Here is a 14,982-nt window from a genome sequence, read left to right on the forward strand (position 1 = left end):
AAAGAAGATACCACCTTCCTCCTGGCCCTGCCAATGCCCTGGCACACACATTGCTGCTATGGTGCATGGTGGACGTGGCTGAACCAAGTCCCCTTATTCTTTGAACATCTTTGCATATTATTCCTACTCCCCTAGCCGTCTCCAGGCCCCAGTCTCCTCTGGAGGGATTTCCCGGATGGCTTCCAGGCCAGAGCCTGACAGGAGAGATAGGACCTGCCTCCACGGTAACAAATGGCTGAAGGCGGTTTGGGGTGTTGCCAGTAGCCTGCCCTTCCGCAGTGGCTAAGGATCCGGTGTTGCGGTGATACATGTTGTGACCTCTTCAACCAGTGAGTCACTCACCCCCAGATAACCACCCGGTACTTTCAGGGGAAACCGTTGTATCATTGTGGCTGTGGCCATGGTTTCTCCAAAATAAGGTGTTTTTAGAAATGAAAGTACAGGGATTGGTTTCCTTAGATTTATTGTCATGGATTCATAGTTCCCCAACCTTTTTCACGTAAAGACTCACCTCTGTTTCCTCTTAAATTGTACACTTGGTGTCTGTTTTATATATTAATAATAACTGACACTCTTCTAAAGTTTTTTGGGGAAAGAAAACATAAGTTTACCAAGCTCTCAATTCTAGAAGGTAATAGCCTTCTAGAATTGTCCATTTGCATAAGCATTTTTATGCTTATTGCTGTAATCAGTGTATCAGTCAAACGGGAAGGAGGAACTACATCAGGTATTTAGCACAAAGGGAATTTAATACGGGACCTTGGTTACACAGGTGATAAAGCAGCTGAGAAGCCGCACATGGGAAGGTGAGGTGACCCAGAACTTGGAGGAAGCCACTGCCTTTAGGCTGGAGGGACAAAGGGAACAGGTGGTGTTCCCAGAGCCCAGGGTTGGGGTCACCAGTGGGCCTGTCTAGAGCAGTTGCAGCTGCCTCTAAAATTGCCGACCCAGGGTAGAAAAGGAGAGAGGGGAGAAACACCTTGACCTCTCCCTCCCTCCTACCCCCTGCTTGCCATGAGAGCCTCCTATTATTTAAACCCTGCTGGAGGCCTCCTGATCTGGAGCCTGGAAAGTCAGGGCTCAGCCCCAGGGAGGACACAGCAGAGCACAGGAAGACAAGGGATGGATCAGAGGGCAAACTGGACTTGGACCAGCACAGGGTGCAAGCCTGATGCTCTAATTTTATATTTTATCAGCATTTTCTTATATGTGGCTTTCATAATTACAAGTATTTTATCAAGTAGATGAACCGCATTTAACCATTCCCCAGCTGTTAGGTGAACACTTTAAATTACTATAAATCAGCAGTTCTCAAAGTGTGGCCCCGGGCCAGGAGCGTCAGCATCACCAGGGAACTTACTAGGAATGCAGAGTCTCAGGCCCCGCCCCCAGGCCTCTTGGATCAGAAACCTTTAGGGCAGTCCCAGCAGTCTGAATTTTATACACTGTCTGAGGGCTGCTGATGTGCATTTGAGCTTGAGAACCATGATTATAGGCAATGATGCACCGTGTGGAAGCTGGGAGCAGGATACTGAGGAGGGTGCTGGGGGTAGGAGTCGTGGAGGGAGTTTGTCCAGAGGAATGTGGTGTAGCTGAAAAGGCACAGGACTGGCAGGGCTGTGCCCCTTTAGGCCCAAGCCTGCCCTTGCTCTTAACCTCTTAATGGGTTTCTTCTTTCTTCTGTTAAACAGCTAAAAATATCAAATCATGGGGTTGCTGTGATGGTTAAATGTAATAACAGGCATGATGTTCCATGTATGTTGGGTCTTCTGGAGCTTTGGGGAAGGAGGTGTGGCAATAACAGCCAGCTTCTGCATCATGGAAAACGGCCCCCATGCCCATCCCTGAGTTGTGTGGTCTGAAAATCAATGATGAACATTTAGGAGGCTCGTAGCCTGCTTTGAGTCAATAGGAAGACTGGACTTGAGAGTTTGGAATCTATAGTCTAACTTCCCTTCCCCACCCTGTCTTTGTAAATGGTGCTCATCTAACCCTACAGTTACTATCTTTTCACTCATGTCTAGCCACTTGTTAGAGGGGAAGGAACCTGGTGTCAGGACAAGACTCCCGGCTCCCTGAGCTGGCTGTGTATTCCAGGGCATATCCTTAACCTCTCTGAGATGTACTTTTCTTATCTGTAAAACCTCTACGTTGATGCAAATCAGGTGTGATGATGGATGCACAAACTGCCTTGAACACCTTAGCGGACCCTTGAATATAAAGCCTTCAGGATCCACACCTGTGCCAGGGCCCACACCAGCCTCGCCACCTCGGCGAGCCTCTCATTCCACTGCCAGTGCAGGGGTGCATAATCAGGATTTGCCAGTGGAGGTAGGAAGGGTGGCTGGATTGTGATTGTCACGCTCGTGGCACCCAAATAATACTGGTAGCAGGCTGGGGTCGTCTATGCACTTTGCTCTCTCTCTCAGTCTTCCCAGCAGCCGTGTCAAGCAGGGAGTCTAGCAAGAAGTGGCCAAGGTGCAGATCATTTAAGAGGAAGGATGTGAGCTAACTGGATCCCAAGGGGACAGACGGAGGCCCACTTTGCCTCAGAGTGCAGAGAGCTGCTGCTGCTAAGAAGGGAAAGAGGAACTGGGTCAGCACGCCTGCTGACTTGCGGCGCTGTGTTGGCATGTGAGGTAGCGCTGATTGGGAGGCGGTTACCTGAAGGAAGCAAAGGCAGCTGGTGGTTCCTATCTTCTTGCCTCTGGCAGCACCTAAAAGAAGCCTCTTGGGCCAATGGGAGGATGGACTGTCCCCCGCCTGCAGAGTTCTGTGAAGTGGTGCGGACGTCTCTGTTGATCTCATTTGGTGCCTCCCCCTGTTGATGGCTGAGGAAGCCAGGGCTCTGAGAAGGCACGTGGTTTACCCCAGGGGACGCAGGCAAGGAATCTGAACCCAGATTGCATTTTCTGTTTTAGGACTCTTGATGTGACCGCGGTGCTTCCCAGACTCACACTTGCAGTGTTCCAGGCCCTTGACCACCAATCCTGTGGAGGGGTCCTCAGGGCAGGCAGTGGGACCACCTGAGGCCTGCGTGGGGTGGCCTGTGGTGTGAGGGACCCAGGAAGTCAGCCTGCGCCTGGGCGAGTCAGAAGACGTGGCCATCCACCAGCCATCAGATGTTCCCCTATGCTTAGGGCTGTGACCAGAAGTGGCATCAAGATGGGAGGCGAAGCTTCTGGGACCAGAGAACCAGCTGCTCCTGTTCACCCTGCTTTTGGGTGAATAGCTGATGCTCTGGGCCCCTCATCCCACCATCCCACCCCGTGGCTTCTCCTGAGCAGGGCTGAGGGCATTTACCTGGCTGCCTTCTAAAGCAGACGTGGCACGAGACAATCTTATTCAAGCTCTGCTCAAAATTGCTACCCTGAGGAGAGGGCTGTGACCAGGCAGGATGGGGTGTGATAACATGGAACCCAGGGCCTGCTGGAGCAGGCCCTGATAAGTGTAAATAACTGTGTTAGAGGCAGGACTTGAGCTTTTCACTTCATAAATATACATTACTTCTAATGTGGCCAGGGCCGAGCTGAAGATCATAATTATGTGAGATGTGCTTTACAGGCATTTAGGAAAATGCGTGGGGCTGCACTGATGTAGGCAAAGATGTGGCCACATACATTTAACATGTGTCTCAAAGGAGCCTTTGCTTTAACCCTTTAATCAGACCCTTCCAGGGTGCTCCTGACTTGATGTTCCAGAGCGTTTGGAGTCAGAGTCGCACTCTTTTTTCTTGCATTAAATGCACTTGAGTTTTAACCCAGCCTCTGGGTGGATGGCAGGGCTGCCTGAAGGGGTCTCCATGGGTGTGGATAAATCCAGAGAAGTCAGCTGAGCTGACTGGGCAGGTCTTGGGTAAGTCACGCCACTTCTCTGAGCCTCAGTTTCTCCAGGAGTAAAATGTTACCTGTCTGTTAGGGTTGTACGATTGCGTTAACATGTGTACAAGGCATTGCTTGGTGTTTACCACCTTGCTGTGAGTTGGTAAATGGTTGGTTGGTCCCTTCCTCTCCCCTTGGTGTTAAGCATATCAAAAGATGGCCGCGTGCTCACCTCCCCTGCTTTACTGGGTGGACAAAGGAGCTGTCACACAGTGTGGCAGCCTTAGAAAGGTTAAAGAAGGCCAGTGAAGTCTTCCAGCTTGTCTGGTCCTGAGGTGGGTGAGCATTAAACCCAGATCCTTTTTGTGTTTCAGTGTTGGATCCTTTGACCATCATATCTGAGACCCAGGGCCTCGGAGTGTGGGGTCCTAACCTAATTTGGCTTTGGGTGAACTGGCCGGCAAATGGAAGGATGGCTGTGGAAGTGTGTCTTGAGCCTGTCCTTACACAGATGTGGCTGTCATCAAGGCCAGCTTCATGGGCATGTGACGAGTGCAGTCACATAGAGTTCATGCTCAGGAGGGCCCTATGCTTGGTTTAATGCTCTGCTGTCACCATCTTGAAATCTTTTTTTTTTTTTTTGCTCTTGTTGCCCAAGCTGGAGTGCAATGGCTCAATATCGGCTCTCTGCAACCTCTGCCTGCTAGGTTCAAGTGATTCTCCTGCCTCAGCCTCCCGAGTAGCTGGGATTACAGGCACCCGCCACCACGCCCAGCTAATTTTTGTATTTTTTTTAGTAGACATGGGGTTTCACCATGTTGGCGAGGCTGGTCTCGAACTCCTGACCTCAGGTGATCCAGCCTTGGGCTCCCAAAGTGCTGGGATTACAGGTATAAACCACGGCATCCGGCCCATCTTGAAATTCTTAATAATTTTATCTTTGACCTAGTGTTTTGGAGCATGAGCATGGATACAGGAGATGTGGGCACCATGTGCCCATTGAGCCTTCTGCCCCATTCACATGTAGCATTTGAGCACAGACTTCTGCCCGACCTACAATGTGGGGGAGTTGAGTGAGAGTCAAAGTGACTGTGAGATGTCACATCTGCGACTGAGTAGTGGGGGCCCTGACTGACAGTCCTGATGCTTTCCATCTAACTGGAACTTGTCTTGGATGTAGAAAGAAGGTGATGAATTCTAAGAAACATCAACGACCAAAGAACCCCATCATATCCTTTATTACTCACGTCACTTCCCTGACACCAACCACTTATATTGAAAATGATGATGGAAGAAGGAAAAGGAAAGATAGGGCACCCATAATGCCTTTTCCTTTCAGATCTTCCTTACTCCTCAGGGAGTATAAAGAGTGATGGTAGAATGGACACACATTGAGAAGTGAAGTAGAAACGATTGAGTTAGCTTTATGGATGTTTCTCTGGTTCTGGTACGTCACAAAATGCATATCCAAGCCCTAAAATACAATTCATGTAATGTTGGTGATTCCACATACTAGTTAAAGGCTTTTTATATTTGCAGTTAAAACTGGCATCACACAATATAAATAGGAGTGGTAAAATTCATGCTAATTCATGTAATTTAAAATTTTAATGTTTCTTTCCTTAGAATAATATTAAATAGCAAATTAAAAATACCATGACGCATCAAGAGAGAGACTGTGGAAGAAAGAGAAAAAGCTTTCTATTTTAGTACCATGATTGATACTTTTTTTTTTTTTTTTTTTTGCCTTTTGCACAAAGGGTTCCATATTTTCATTTTGCACTGGGCCCCACAAATTAGGCAGCCAACCCTGACTGGCATCCTGGGGCTGGAGGTCTCAGGCTGGTCTTGCACGTGCAGCCTCTAGATCCCTGGTCTGCTCACATTGTCTCCTGGGTTGCGGAGCTAAGAAACAACATATAGGCAAGTGAGCATGTGCACTTACTCTGAAGATTCCAAGCTTCCAGCTGGTGGTGGCTCTGTTGATAGAGATAAAAGTTGAGGAATTTCAGAGGCTACAAACATATTCTTGTTGAAGGTGTTTTGGGGGTCTCCTGAGCGTTTACTCTTGTGAATTTTTGGGCAGCCTAGTATAGAGAGGCATGAGCCAGCAGTGAGCTGAGAGAGAGGCCCTAGTTTGACTCTTAACTCAGGCATGGTCTCCTTGGGTGAGTCATTTCTTCATCAGGCAGTCCTCAGTCTTTTGGTTGCAGTGTAGTTGTTAAAAATGTGGGTACTTGGAGGCTGAATTCTTGGGTCAAATCTTATCTCCATCTCTCTGTCCTGTTTTCTTTTTTTTTTTTTTTTTTTTTTTTGAGACAGGTTCTTCTTTCACCACTCAGGCTGAAAGGCAGTGGTATGATATTGGCACACTGCAGCCTTGACCTCCCAGCTTAAGCGATCTTCCCACCTCAGCCTCCTGAGTAGCTTGAGACTACAGGCACGCATCTCTGTGCTGAGCTAATTTTCGTGTTTTTTTTGTTTTTTGGTTTTTGTTGTTGTTGTTGTTGTTTTTTGTAGAAACAGAGTTTCACTATATTGCCCCAGGCTAGTCTCAAACTTCTGAGCTCAGGCTATCTGCTTGCCTCAGCCTCCCAAAGTGCTGGAATTACAGGTGTGAGCCACTGCGCCCGGCCTTATCTCCATCTCTTAACTAATTGTTTGACGTTGGGCAGGTTGTTCAAGCCTCCTGGAGCCTTGGTTTACCCGTCTATAAAATGGGTATAATGGTAACTATCTTATAGCATGGTCATGAGCATGAAATGAGGGCAGGGGGAGGAGTAAACATTGTGTCTGGGCCATGGGATTGAATCAATGCCAGCAGTGGTCATGATGGTGAAGAATGAGGGGAGGAGGAAGAAACAATTCCTGTGGGTGCTAGGACCAAAAGTAGCATCCTCTAGGAATCCTGGCCTTCAAGGTCTAACTTCCAAGATTCTGTGAGTACGATTCTAGGGAGCCTCTGCCTCAGACTTCTAAGTAGTACTTCAGCTGTGCTGTAGAAGTTACTGGAATGAAAGAAAAATTGTAGTGTTTGAAGGTCTTCAAGGATCCTGGTCCTCTCACCCTGTCACTCTCAGTCACATGACCTTTGACTGTCCATTCCCCACCAAGCCTTGGTTTACACATCTGTCAAATGGAGCAGTCGTGGGTGTGCCTGCCTTAGAGGATGAGACCCAGCTGAGATGACATATGGAGAACTCTTTTATAAACTTAAGTACTGGTGTTAGGAAGAGCTAACACGGCGAGTTTTCAGTGTTTCTTTAAGTGCTGCTCACCACTGTCGTGAGAGGCTCCAAGAAGCAGTTACTTTGTTTGGGCCTCAGTTCATCATCTGTGAGATGAGAGGATTGGGCTTTGTGCCATAAACTGCACGCGCCCCGCCCCCCCCCCCCCCCCCCCCGGCAGATTGAAAAAGAAGGAAGGAGGGAGGGAGAGAGAGAGAGAGAGCGAGCAAGCAAGCCAGCAGGATTTGGAATCGTCCCCTAATTGGAACCACAATCGCAGGTTTCAGGGACTCAGGAAAGGGTGCAGCCCAGCTTGTGGTTGAGAAATGAATGTCAGATGTTAGGAAGAAAAAGGCCTATCTCAACGTAGCAGGGGTTTCTTACTGCCCCTGCCTGCTCAGCCCCGGTAGCCTGTCACTCCCTGGCGAACAGCCTGGCAGCACAGAGGCAAACCACAGAGTACATTTGAGGCCCAGATCTGCTTATTTGAAGGGTGGGGTGGCGTTTTTCTCCTGCCACAGTGAGCTAATTAAAGAAAACAAGCTTCAGGAGTTGGGAGAGAACTGTCCACAGGACACTTGGGGAGGCTTGCTTTGGTTGTGGAGGCCTCCACAGCCCCCGGAAGGCAGGTGGAAGTGGGCATGGAGGGTCCCACGCATCCCCAGCGGGGGTCCAAGGGCCCACTGTTGCTCAGCTGGGGGACTTGGGGACGGTGGGAGGGCATACATGGATGGGAGGGTGGACTCCGCTCCTGAGGGGGCCAGTGTGGAGGAGGGTCAGGCAGCCCATGGAGATGGGACTGTTCTGAAATGCTTCACAAATGTGGACGTTTGCCCCAAACTGTGGACAGAGCGTATGTCCTGAGCGAGGATCAACTCTGTGAGTACCCATGATAATTCTCCTCTCTGTGGTGCCGCCCTGTTGATTCGTGTGTCAGCCTTAGAGAAAGTGGCTGTGGCTTCTGCATTCCTGAGAATACACTGACATGAGAAGAAGTAGCCGCTCTTGTTCAAAGTCACAGGGCTGGAAAGTGGGATAAGGACTAAGGACTTCTGTCTCTGGATTCAGCATGCTGATTATGGGGAAAAGCAGACATCAGTTCTTCATGTCTTGTAAGCATCACTGTCCTCCGAAATTGGAGCGCAGCTCAGACAGCTGCATAGTATTTTATAGAGAAGGTGTGTTGTTGAAATATTGATTGTGCAAATTGAATTGTGTTTTAAGACTACTGGGAAAACCATTTAAAGGAATCCTGTTGTAAGTCATTTTGAAAAATGGAGAATTACACCACCTCTCCAAGGATTTTCTATTTTGGTAAATTTCATGTGGCAAGATTACTTGAAGAAGGGTTCCAGTGTTTTGCTAGCTTGTAATGGTTACTGCATAAGGAAGGTTTACTCGCCAGAGGTCCGCACACATTGGAGAACTGGGGGAATATGTAATACTTGTGCAGAAATGTTTTGATTCACGTACTCAGAAGATGGGATCTGGATGACACCTCCAGCCTATTGATTCCCAAGTAAGGTGTGATGACACCACCACCAGCGAGGTGTGCTATGAGGAATTTTTGTTGATGATGAAAAGTGAATGCTAACTGATTGCACACCACGTGCCCCATACCTTACATAGATTATCTTATTTAATTATTGCTAATAATAGTACTATAGTCTGTGAATGATTTACTTAGCAATTAATTCGAAAGCATATTCCACTCTACAATGGAATATTTTTTGAGCCAACAAATGAAGTACGTGGCCGGGCGCAGTGGCTTGCGCCTGTAATCCCAGCACTTTGGGAGACCAAGGTGGGTGGATCACTTGAGGTCAGGAGTTAAAGACCATCCTGACCAACATGGTGAAACCCCATCTCTACTAAAAATACAAAATTAGCCGGGCTTGGTGACACATACCTGTAATCCCAGCTACTTGGGAGGCTGAGGCAGGAGAATTGCTTGAACCCAGGAGGCGGAGGTTGCAGTGAGCTGAGATCGCACCCTTGCACTCCAGCCTGGGCAACAAGAGCGAAACTCCATCTGAAAAAAAAAAGAAATGAAGTATGTGCCACAACATGGATGAATCTTGAAAACATTATGCTGAGTCGAAGAAGTCAGACATCAAAAGCCCCATATCACATGATTCCATTCCCATGCAATATCCCCATAGGCAAATTCATAGAGATACAAAGCAGATTAGTAGTTGCCAGGGGTGGAGGAGAGGGGAATGGGGAGTGACTGTTTCATGGATACAGGGTTTCCTTGAGGGGTGTTCTGGAGCAAAATAGTTGTGGTGGTTGTACAATATTGTGAATGAACTCAATGCCACCAAATTATACACATTAAAATGGCTAACATGGTAGATTGTTGCTACATGTATCAATATATTAATGTATTAATAAATGTATTAATTACAGTATTAATGTATTGTGATACACTCTGATATATTGTGATAAACATATAAATTGTTTTTAATGTATATTAAAATCAAATGTATTCCTCTAATGGTGTCCATGTCACTGACTTAGTTTCTGATAGGTTTGTATTGGGTGGGAAAGAAAGGAATGGGTCATTTATGTGTACACTGAGGCAGAAGAAAGAATGGGACTTTCCAATCCAGGCTCTACCTTTATGAGGAACCAGAGAGTGCTAGTGATTTGCCCAAGGGCACAGAGCAGCGTACCAGAGTTGAGCTTTGGCTTCTAGCCTCCTCACTTTCTACTGGGGAAGTCACAGTGGAAAAGTGGGTTTTGGCTCCTTTATGTCTTTGGGTATGTTCTGGGTTACTGAGGATCAGCTCTCTTCCACCTGGCATTTTGTGCCGTCCTTGGATGCTCAGGGAAACTGTCTGTCTCACCCTGAGGTGAGGCTCAGGAGGCTCTGGGGCTGTGTAGCAGAAATAGAAATAGCCCAAGTCCTGGGTTGTGTCCTCGTGGATGTGTCTAGAACAATTCCTGTTGTGCTACTCGCTTTGGGCAGTTAGCGAAAGGGACTAATTATGTGCAAATACATACGTTTGGTGTTTGATGGGAGACTTGCCATGTGACACTGCTTCTTTTCTTCTCTTTTTGACTATGAACATCTGACACTACAGGAAATAAGAAACTTTCCAGTACCTAGTTTATGCTTACTCTACTTTCAAACCCTCTTGGCCCCAGCACAGGGTAAATGAAACTGTAGCTTATAGTAATATTTATGTATGGGAGTCAATGAGCTGTTTAAATACTTGGATGTCAGAAAAAGGTTTCAAATTTAGCAAGCCCCCTGACTCTCCCACCCTCTGGCACATAGTGGGCAGGCCTGCCTGCTCTCTGAGGTCGAGCTCTGGTATCCTTTCCTGGTCGGTGCCAGTATAGCAATGATGATGACAGTGATGATGATGCCACCGGAACAGGCTGAGCTGTAATTGAATAAAATATCTATTTAATCCCTAGGAGAAGCTGAATAAGGTTTCAGGATCTTGGAAGTTCAGTTACACTCTCAGTAACTGAGGTGAGATCCGTAGGCAAGGAATGACAAGATTGAGATTGATTAGCTACATGACCTTAGGAAAGTGACCTAAAGCTTGTTCACATTCAGAGTCCTCATCTTTGAATGCGAACGATATTTCTGGCCTCTCCTGTCTTATGGAGTTGGTGTGAGCATCTGCATGGGATGATGGACGTTAAAGTGCTTTGTTAGCTGTTGAGACTCTTACTGAAATGAAACCCAAGGGTGGGTGCCACTGAAAGAAACAAGAATGAATGCAAACTGGTTTGTGTTGGGAGTTGTACTTGGCACAGCTGAATTTGCCTTTGTCTTTAGGAGAGCCTTAGCTGTGGGAAGCAGGGCTTGGAATGTGCTGATATTTATTTCTGCCATCAAATCGGATTATGAGGCACCTGATCTGTTTAAGGCTGTGTGAGTAGAACCAGGTCCTGCCTTCCAGAAGTTCATGGTTAAATTGTGTTTTCATGGGTCACCTGGAAGGCGAGCTTGTTGAGAGTGAGGAGAATTGACCCAGTGAATCCTTCCTGCCTCAAGGCCCACCATGTTATTCAAATCAGTCTTGGGGGAAATGCTGTGGAAGTGTGTGTGTGTGTGTGTGGTGTGTGTGTGCATGCTCGCGTGCATGAGTTTGTGTTGAGAGAAAGAAAAAAGCAGGAGAGTAGGATGAGTCAGATTTAACCACTGTTTTTTCCCTTTTGAAACTTGTTATGTTCATACACATACAGCAGTCATGCACTTGCTCAGAAATGTGTGAAAACCACTTAAAATGTGTGAAATGCGGCCCTTTAGAAAGTGTGCCTTCCACCACATTCTTTTGAGCAGTGGAATGGATTTGTGAGTGTTCATATCTGTCCTCATCTGTGGGAATTGTATGTCCAAGGTGCTAGTTCAGGGCCATACTGGGATGACGTGTGTGTATAGACTTGTCCTAGGTGTGATGGGAACAAGACCGTCCAATGTATGATGGGGAATTCTGTTAAACAGGTAGAATTCTGAACCTCTTGGTGGTCCTGGCTGGTCAGTTGCAGGGAGTGACCTTGGATGGACTGGGAAGATCTGGATATACCATGTTTCTGTAGGCAGGATACGTGGTCCCTTAGCTTGGTATTTAAAGTTCTCCAGAAGTGACCGCTTTCTGGATTTCTGTGCGGCCCCTCCGCCCCTCCCAGGTGAGGCTCATCATAGCTCCTCTTCAGTGTGCTTTCTCCACAACTGCTGCCATGTTTTAGCTCCCCGTTACGTTTCCTGGGATGCTCTCCTAGACTCCTCTGTACCTTTCTTCTTTCAAACCCAGAACAGGTCCGATCTCCTTAGTCTTAACTGTCTGCGGATGGTCTATTGCCTCACTTCCCAGCTCTGGTATGTAGTACATGCTCAGTACACATTTTTGAATGCATTAATTTGGCTCTTTTCTGTGACGGCAGCTTGTCTGTGTGTCATTTGTCTGCCCAAATTTGATTGTCAACTTCCTTTGTACGGAGCTGTACTGTTCTTTTTGTTGTTTTTCTTAACTCCTTCCCCCTGCCTCCCATCACCCCAGTAGAAGAATTATAGTCAAGGTAGTGTAGTCAAGGTCATGCAAAAGCTACACACTTGAACCTGTTCATGTGGTTTCACACAAGGCGCATGGCCTTGGGACTCACTTCACATCACTCGACAAGGGGATAGCAGGACCCGCCTTGACTGTATTGAAGACTGCATGATGATCAGGAGAGAGTGAGGGATGAGAAAGAGTTTGGAAAACAGCAGAGCACGATGCAAACATGAGTTATTCATGGTTTTGTGTCCAGGCTAACTGTGCCCTGACATTAAGGCTGGGTGGGTCTTGCCCAGGGCTTCTGGGGTAGGCTCTGTGCTGGTGTGTCCTACTGACCTGGAGTCCAGGATCCCTGAGTCCCACTCACTCTCCCTGGGCTGCAGTTTCCTCAGCCCAGCTACCCTTTCCAGCTGTGACTGCTGGTTGTGGAGCTGAATGTGTGTAGGGTGTGGGCCTGTATGTGGACTCCCCACCCCTGTGTGGTTTTCCTAAGCACGCAGCGCAACAAGGAGCTGGAACAGAGCTGCAACAATGAGGAGGGTTTCCTCCAACTGTCAGTGCTCCTGGATCCACCGTTTCGGCTTTGACATCACCGTGAGTGACCACCCCGGACCTCTTTCTTTGTGCCAAACTCATTGCTGGATTGCCATAAACACTTACTTGGATTGATTAGAGAGGCTATTTGCCGTATTGAAGGTAGCAGAATTATTTCACCTTTTCCAGAGGTGTTGACGTTCAAGGGTAGTTGGTGGTGACTGTATAGAAGGGAGACAGGAAGCCTGGAGGAAGGAAAGGGGTGCGTAGCCGAGAAAGTGCACAACGGGCCCTACTTTTAAAAGTGCCTGCCTCTGCTGGTTTTGTTGTGGCAGCGTTCAAAGGCAGGAAGACAGATAAGATCGGATTTCAGGATTTTCGTCTGCCCCCCACCTCCGCCCCCAACTTTTGACAACCAAGAGCTTTTCCCCACCAGGAGTGGGTATATTTCAACTTCTGTAATCCCTGCGTCTCGCACAATGCTTGGTATTACAAGGTGCTCAATGAGTGTTTGAATGAATGAATGCCTTCCCAGTTCTCATCACAGCTATAGGGTGTCACTGTATACATCAAGTCATGGTTAGCCGCAGGTTTGATCGGGGAAGAGACACTAATCAATGTATCTGATTCTAGAAGACGGAGCTTCTAGGAAGAAGGGCCTGCCCTCTGAAGCTGTCCTCTGTGTTCCCTGGCATTCTGCATTTTGCAGTCACCCCTCATTATCCCTGAGTCCAGGAACACCTGAGATTGGAAAGGATTCCAGCCCCGTAGGGCCTTTATTGTGGCCCCCAGTAAGTGATAAAGATTCGTACTAATTTTGGGCAGTGTCCTTTTTCCAGCTGTTTTCCCATGAGTGCCCTCTGTTCCGTCAGGTGGCCGAAGATGGATAACTTTGGCAAAGGGCTTGGCACAAATGGCCAAGTTTACACTGGATCACTATACTCCGTGATATCTTGTTTCCCCGATGGTCATTGCCACACAAGAAAGTACTTCCTCTGTGGGCTTTGCCCACCCTCTTCCCTTGACAGAGACCTCTGGGCCTAGATAAATGTATAAACTACATTGCAGGAATGAAGCCGTTTCCACTAAGAACTGGGGTCTATGTCCTGGGATCCAGTTCTTCTCCCCCTTTTAGTACTGAAAGCTGCTTCCCATCTGAGAGCTGTCTGGGGACAGACACCGTGCAGCTGCGTGCAGACTTCTTTCAGAGTTTGATCTTGCAGGCGTCCCAGTGGCTCTGCTCTTCCTTGTCTGCTTCCTGGGGGTCTCTCAGTATCAAAGCCACCTGTGGCTCCATCTCACCTCAGCTGAACAGGAGGCACTGTTTGTCAGGAGGCCTTGCCACCTTTGGCCCTTTCTTTCCAAAGAAAGAGCCCTGGCCTGGGGTTTTTGTCTCAGCTTTGTTGTGTGACCTTAGGCAAGTCAGTTGACTTCTCTGAGCCTCAGTTTACTCCTCAGTAAGCAAAAAGGTTGGATGAGGCGCTCTCCAAAGTTCCTGCCCTCTGTGTCCTTCCTCTGCGTTCTACAGGGAGGGAGGAGCTGCCTCTGTTTGGTGGTGGGGACTCAGGCAGGATGGGTAGGGAGGGGTAGGGGAACGAGATCATGGTGCACCTCCACAGCCACAGTGGAAACCTTGAACCTTGAGCAGTATGCGGTGAGTCCAGGATGCTGAGAAGATGCCAGGCTGTTGGGTAAGCAGAGCCCCTACGGGAAGCAAAGAGTATTATTCAGCCCTGTGGAATGCTGAGGCAGGGCTGAGCTTGGGTAGGGTGGCTGAGAGAATTGTGGCTCTAGCTGTGGGCAGAAATTCATGGCCTTGAAGAATGGCTACTGTATATACCAGTGATAAATATTAGTCACTCTGGCAGCAGAATGAGTTTCCTGTGCTGCATTTTTGGCACTTCCAGAAAAGGGAAAGCCTTTCTTTCTGACAGGGCACAGGAGGGAGAAACAGGAATGTGTCTCTTACCCTGATGCCCTGGCTGGAGATCCCGTGGGGTTTTCAACCTGCCTGAAGCAACGCAGGGCCTGCTAATGCCTCCTGTTGCCCTAGGTCAGGCCAGGGCCCATTGTTGACATCTGTGCTGTGCTGCCTCTGAAGGCCTTGCTTGAGCATGTCCTGAATCAAAGCCTTCATCTGCATTCATTCCCCGGCCCTCCCTGCCATCTGCACAGCCTCCTCCCGGCCTCCCCTTCCCAGTGGAAAGCACCACCATCCAGACCTCGGGAAGCAATCATTTTAGCCTCTTCTCCTTCTCCCTCACCATCCAGGACATCACCGAGCCCTGTCAGTTCTGCCCCCAGAATATCTAAGTTCATCCAATGCCCCATCTCCACTGCTGCTTCCTCACCCAAATCAGGATGTTTCTGGCCCCGTCTTCC

General features: G+C 48.1%; 1 protein-coding gene across 3 annotated transcripts in view; it reads left to right on the forward strand.

Moving 5' to 3' along the window:
- Positions 1–14,982, forward strand: part of SMAD3 (SMAD family member 3) — a 129,567-nt gene that overhangs the window by 25,524 nt on the left and 89,061 nt on the right. Inside the window, exon 1 of one of the 3 annotated variants that reach the window (XM_054531612.2) lies at positions 7,800–7,927. The exons of the other annotated variants lie outside the window; for them this stretch is intronic. Within the exon in view, the coding sequence (XP_054387587.1) occupies positions 7,869–7,927 (59 nt within the window). The 5' untranslated portion in view covers positions 7,800–7,868. Of the gene's footprint in view, positions 1–7,799; positions 7,928–14,982 lie in introns of those variants that run through there. 3 annotated transcript variants of the gene reach the window in all.

Source organism: Pongo abelii, chromosome 16, assembly GCF_028885655.2.
Source record: "Pongo abelii isolate AG06213 chromosome 16, NHGRI_mPonAbe1-v2.0_pri, whole genome shotgun sequence".
Classification (NCBI taxonomy): domain Eukaryota; kingdom Metazoa; phylum Chordata; class Mammalia; order Primates; family Hominidae; genus Pongo; species Pongo abelii.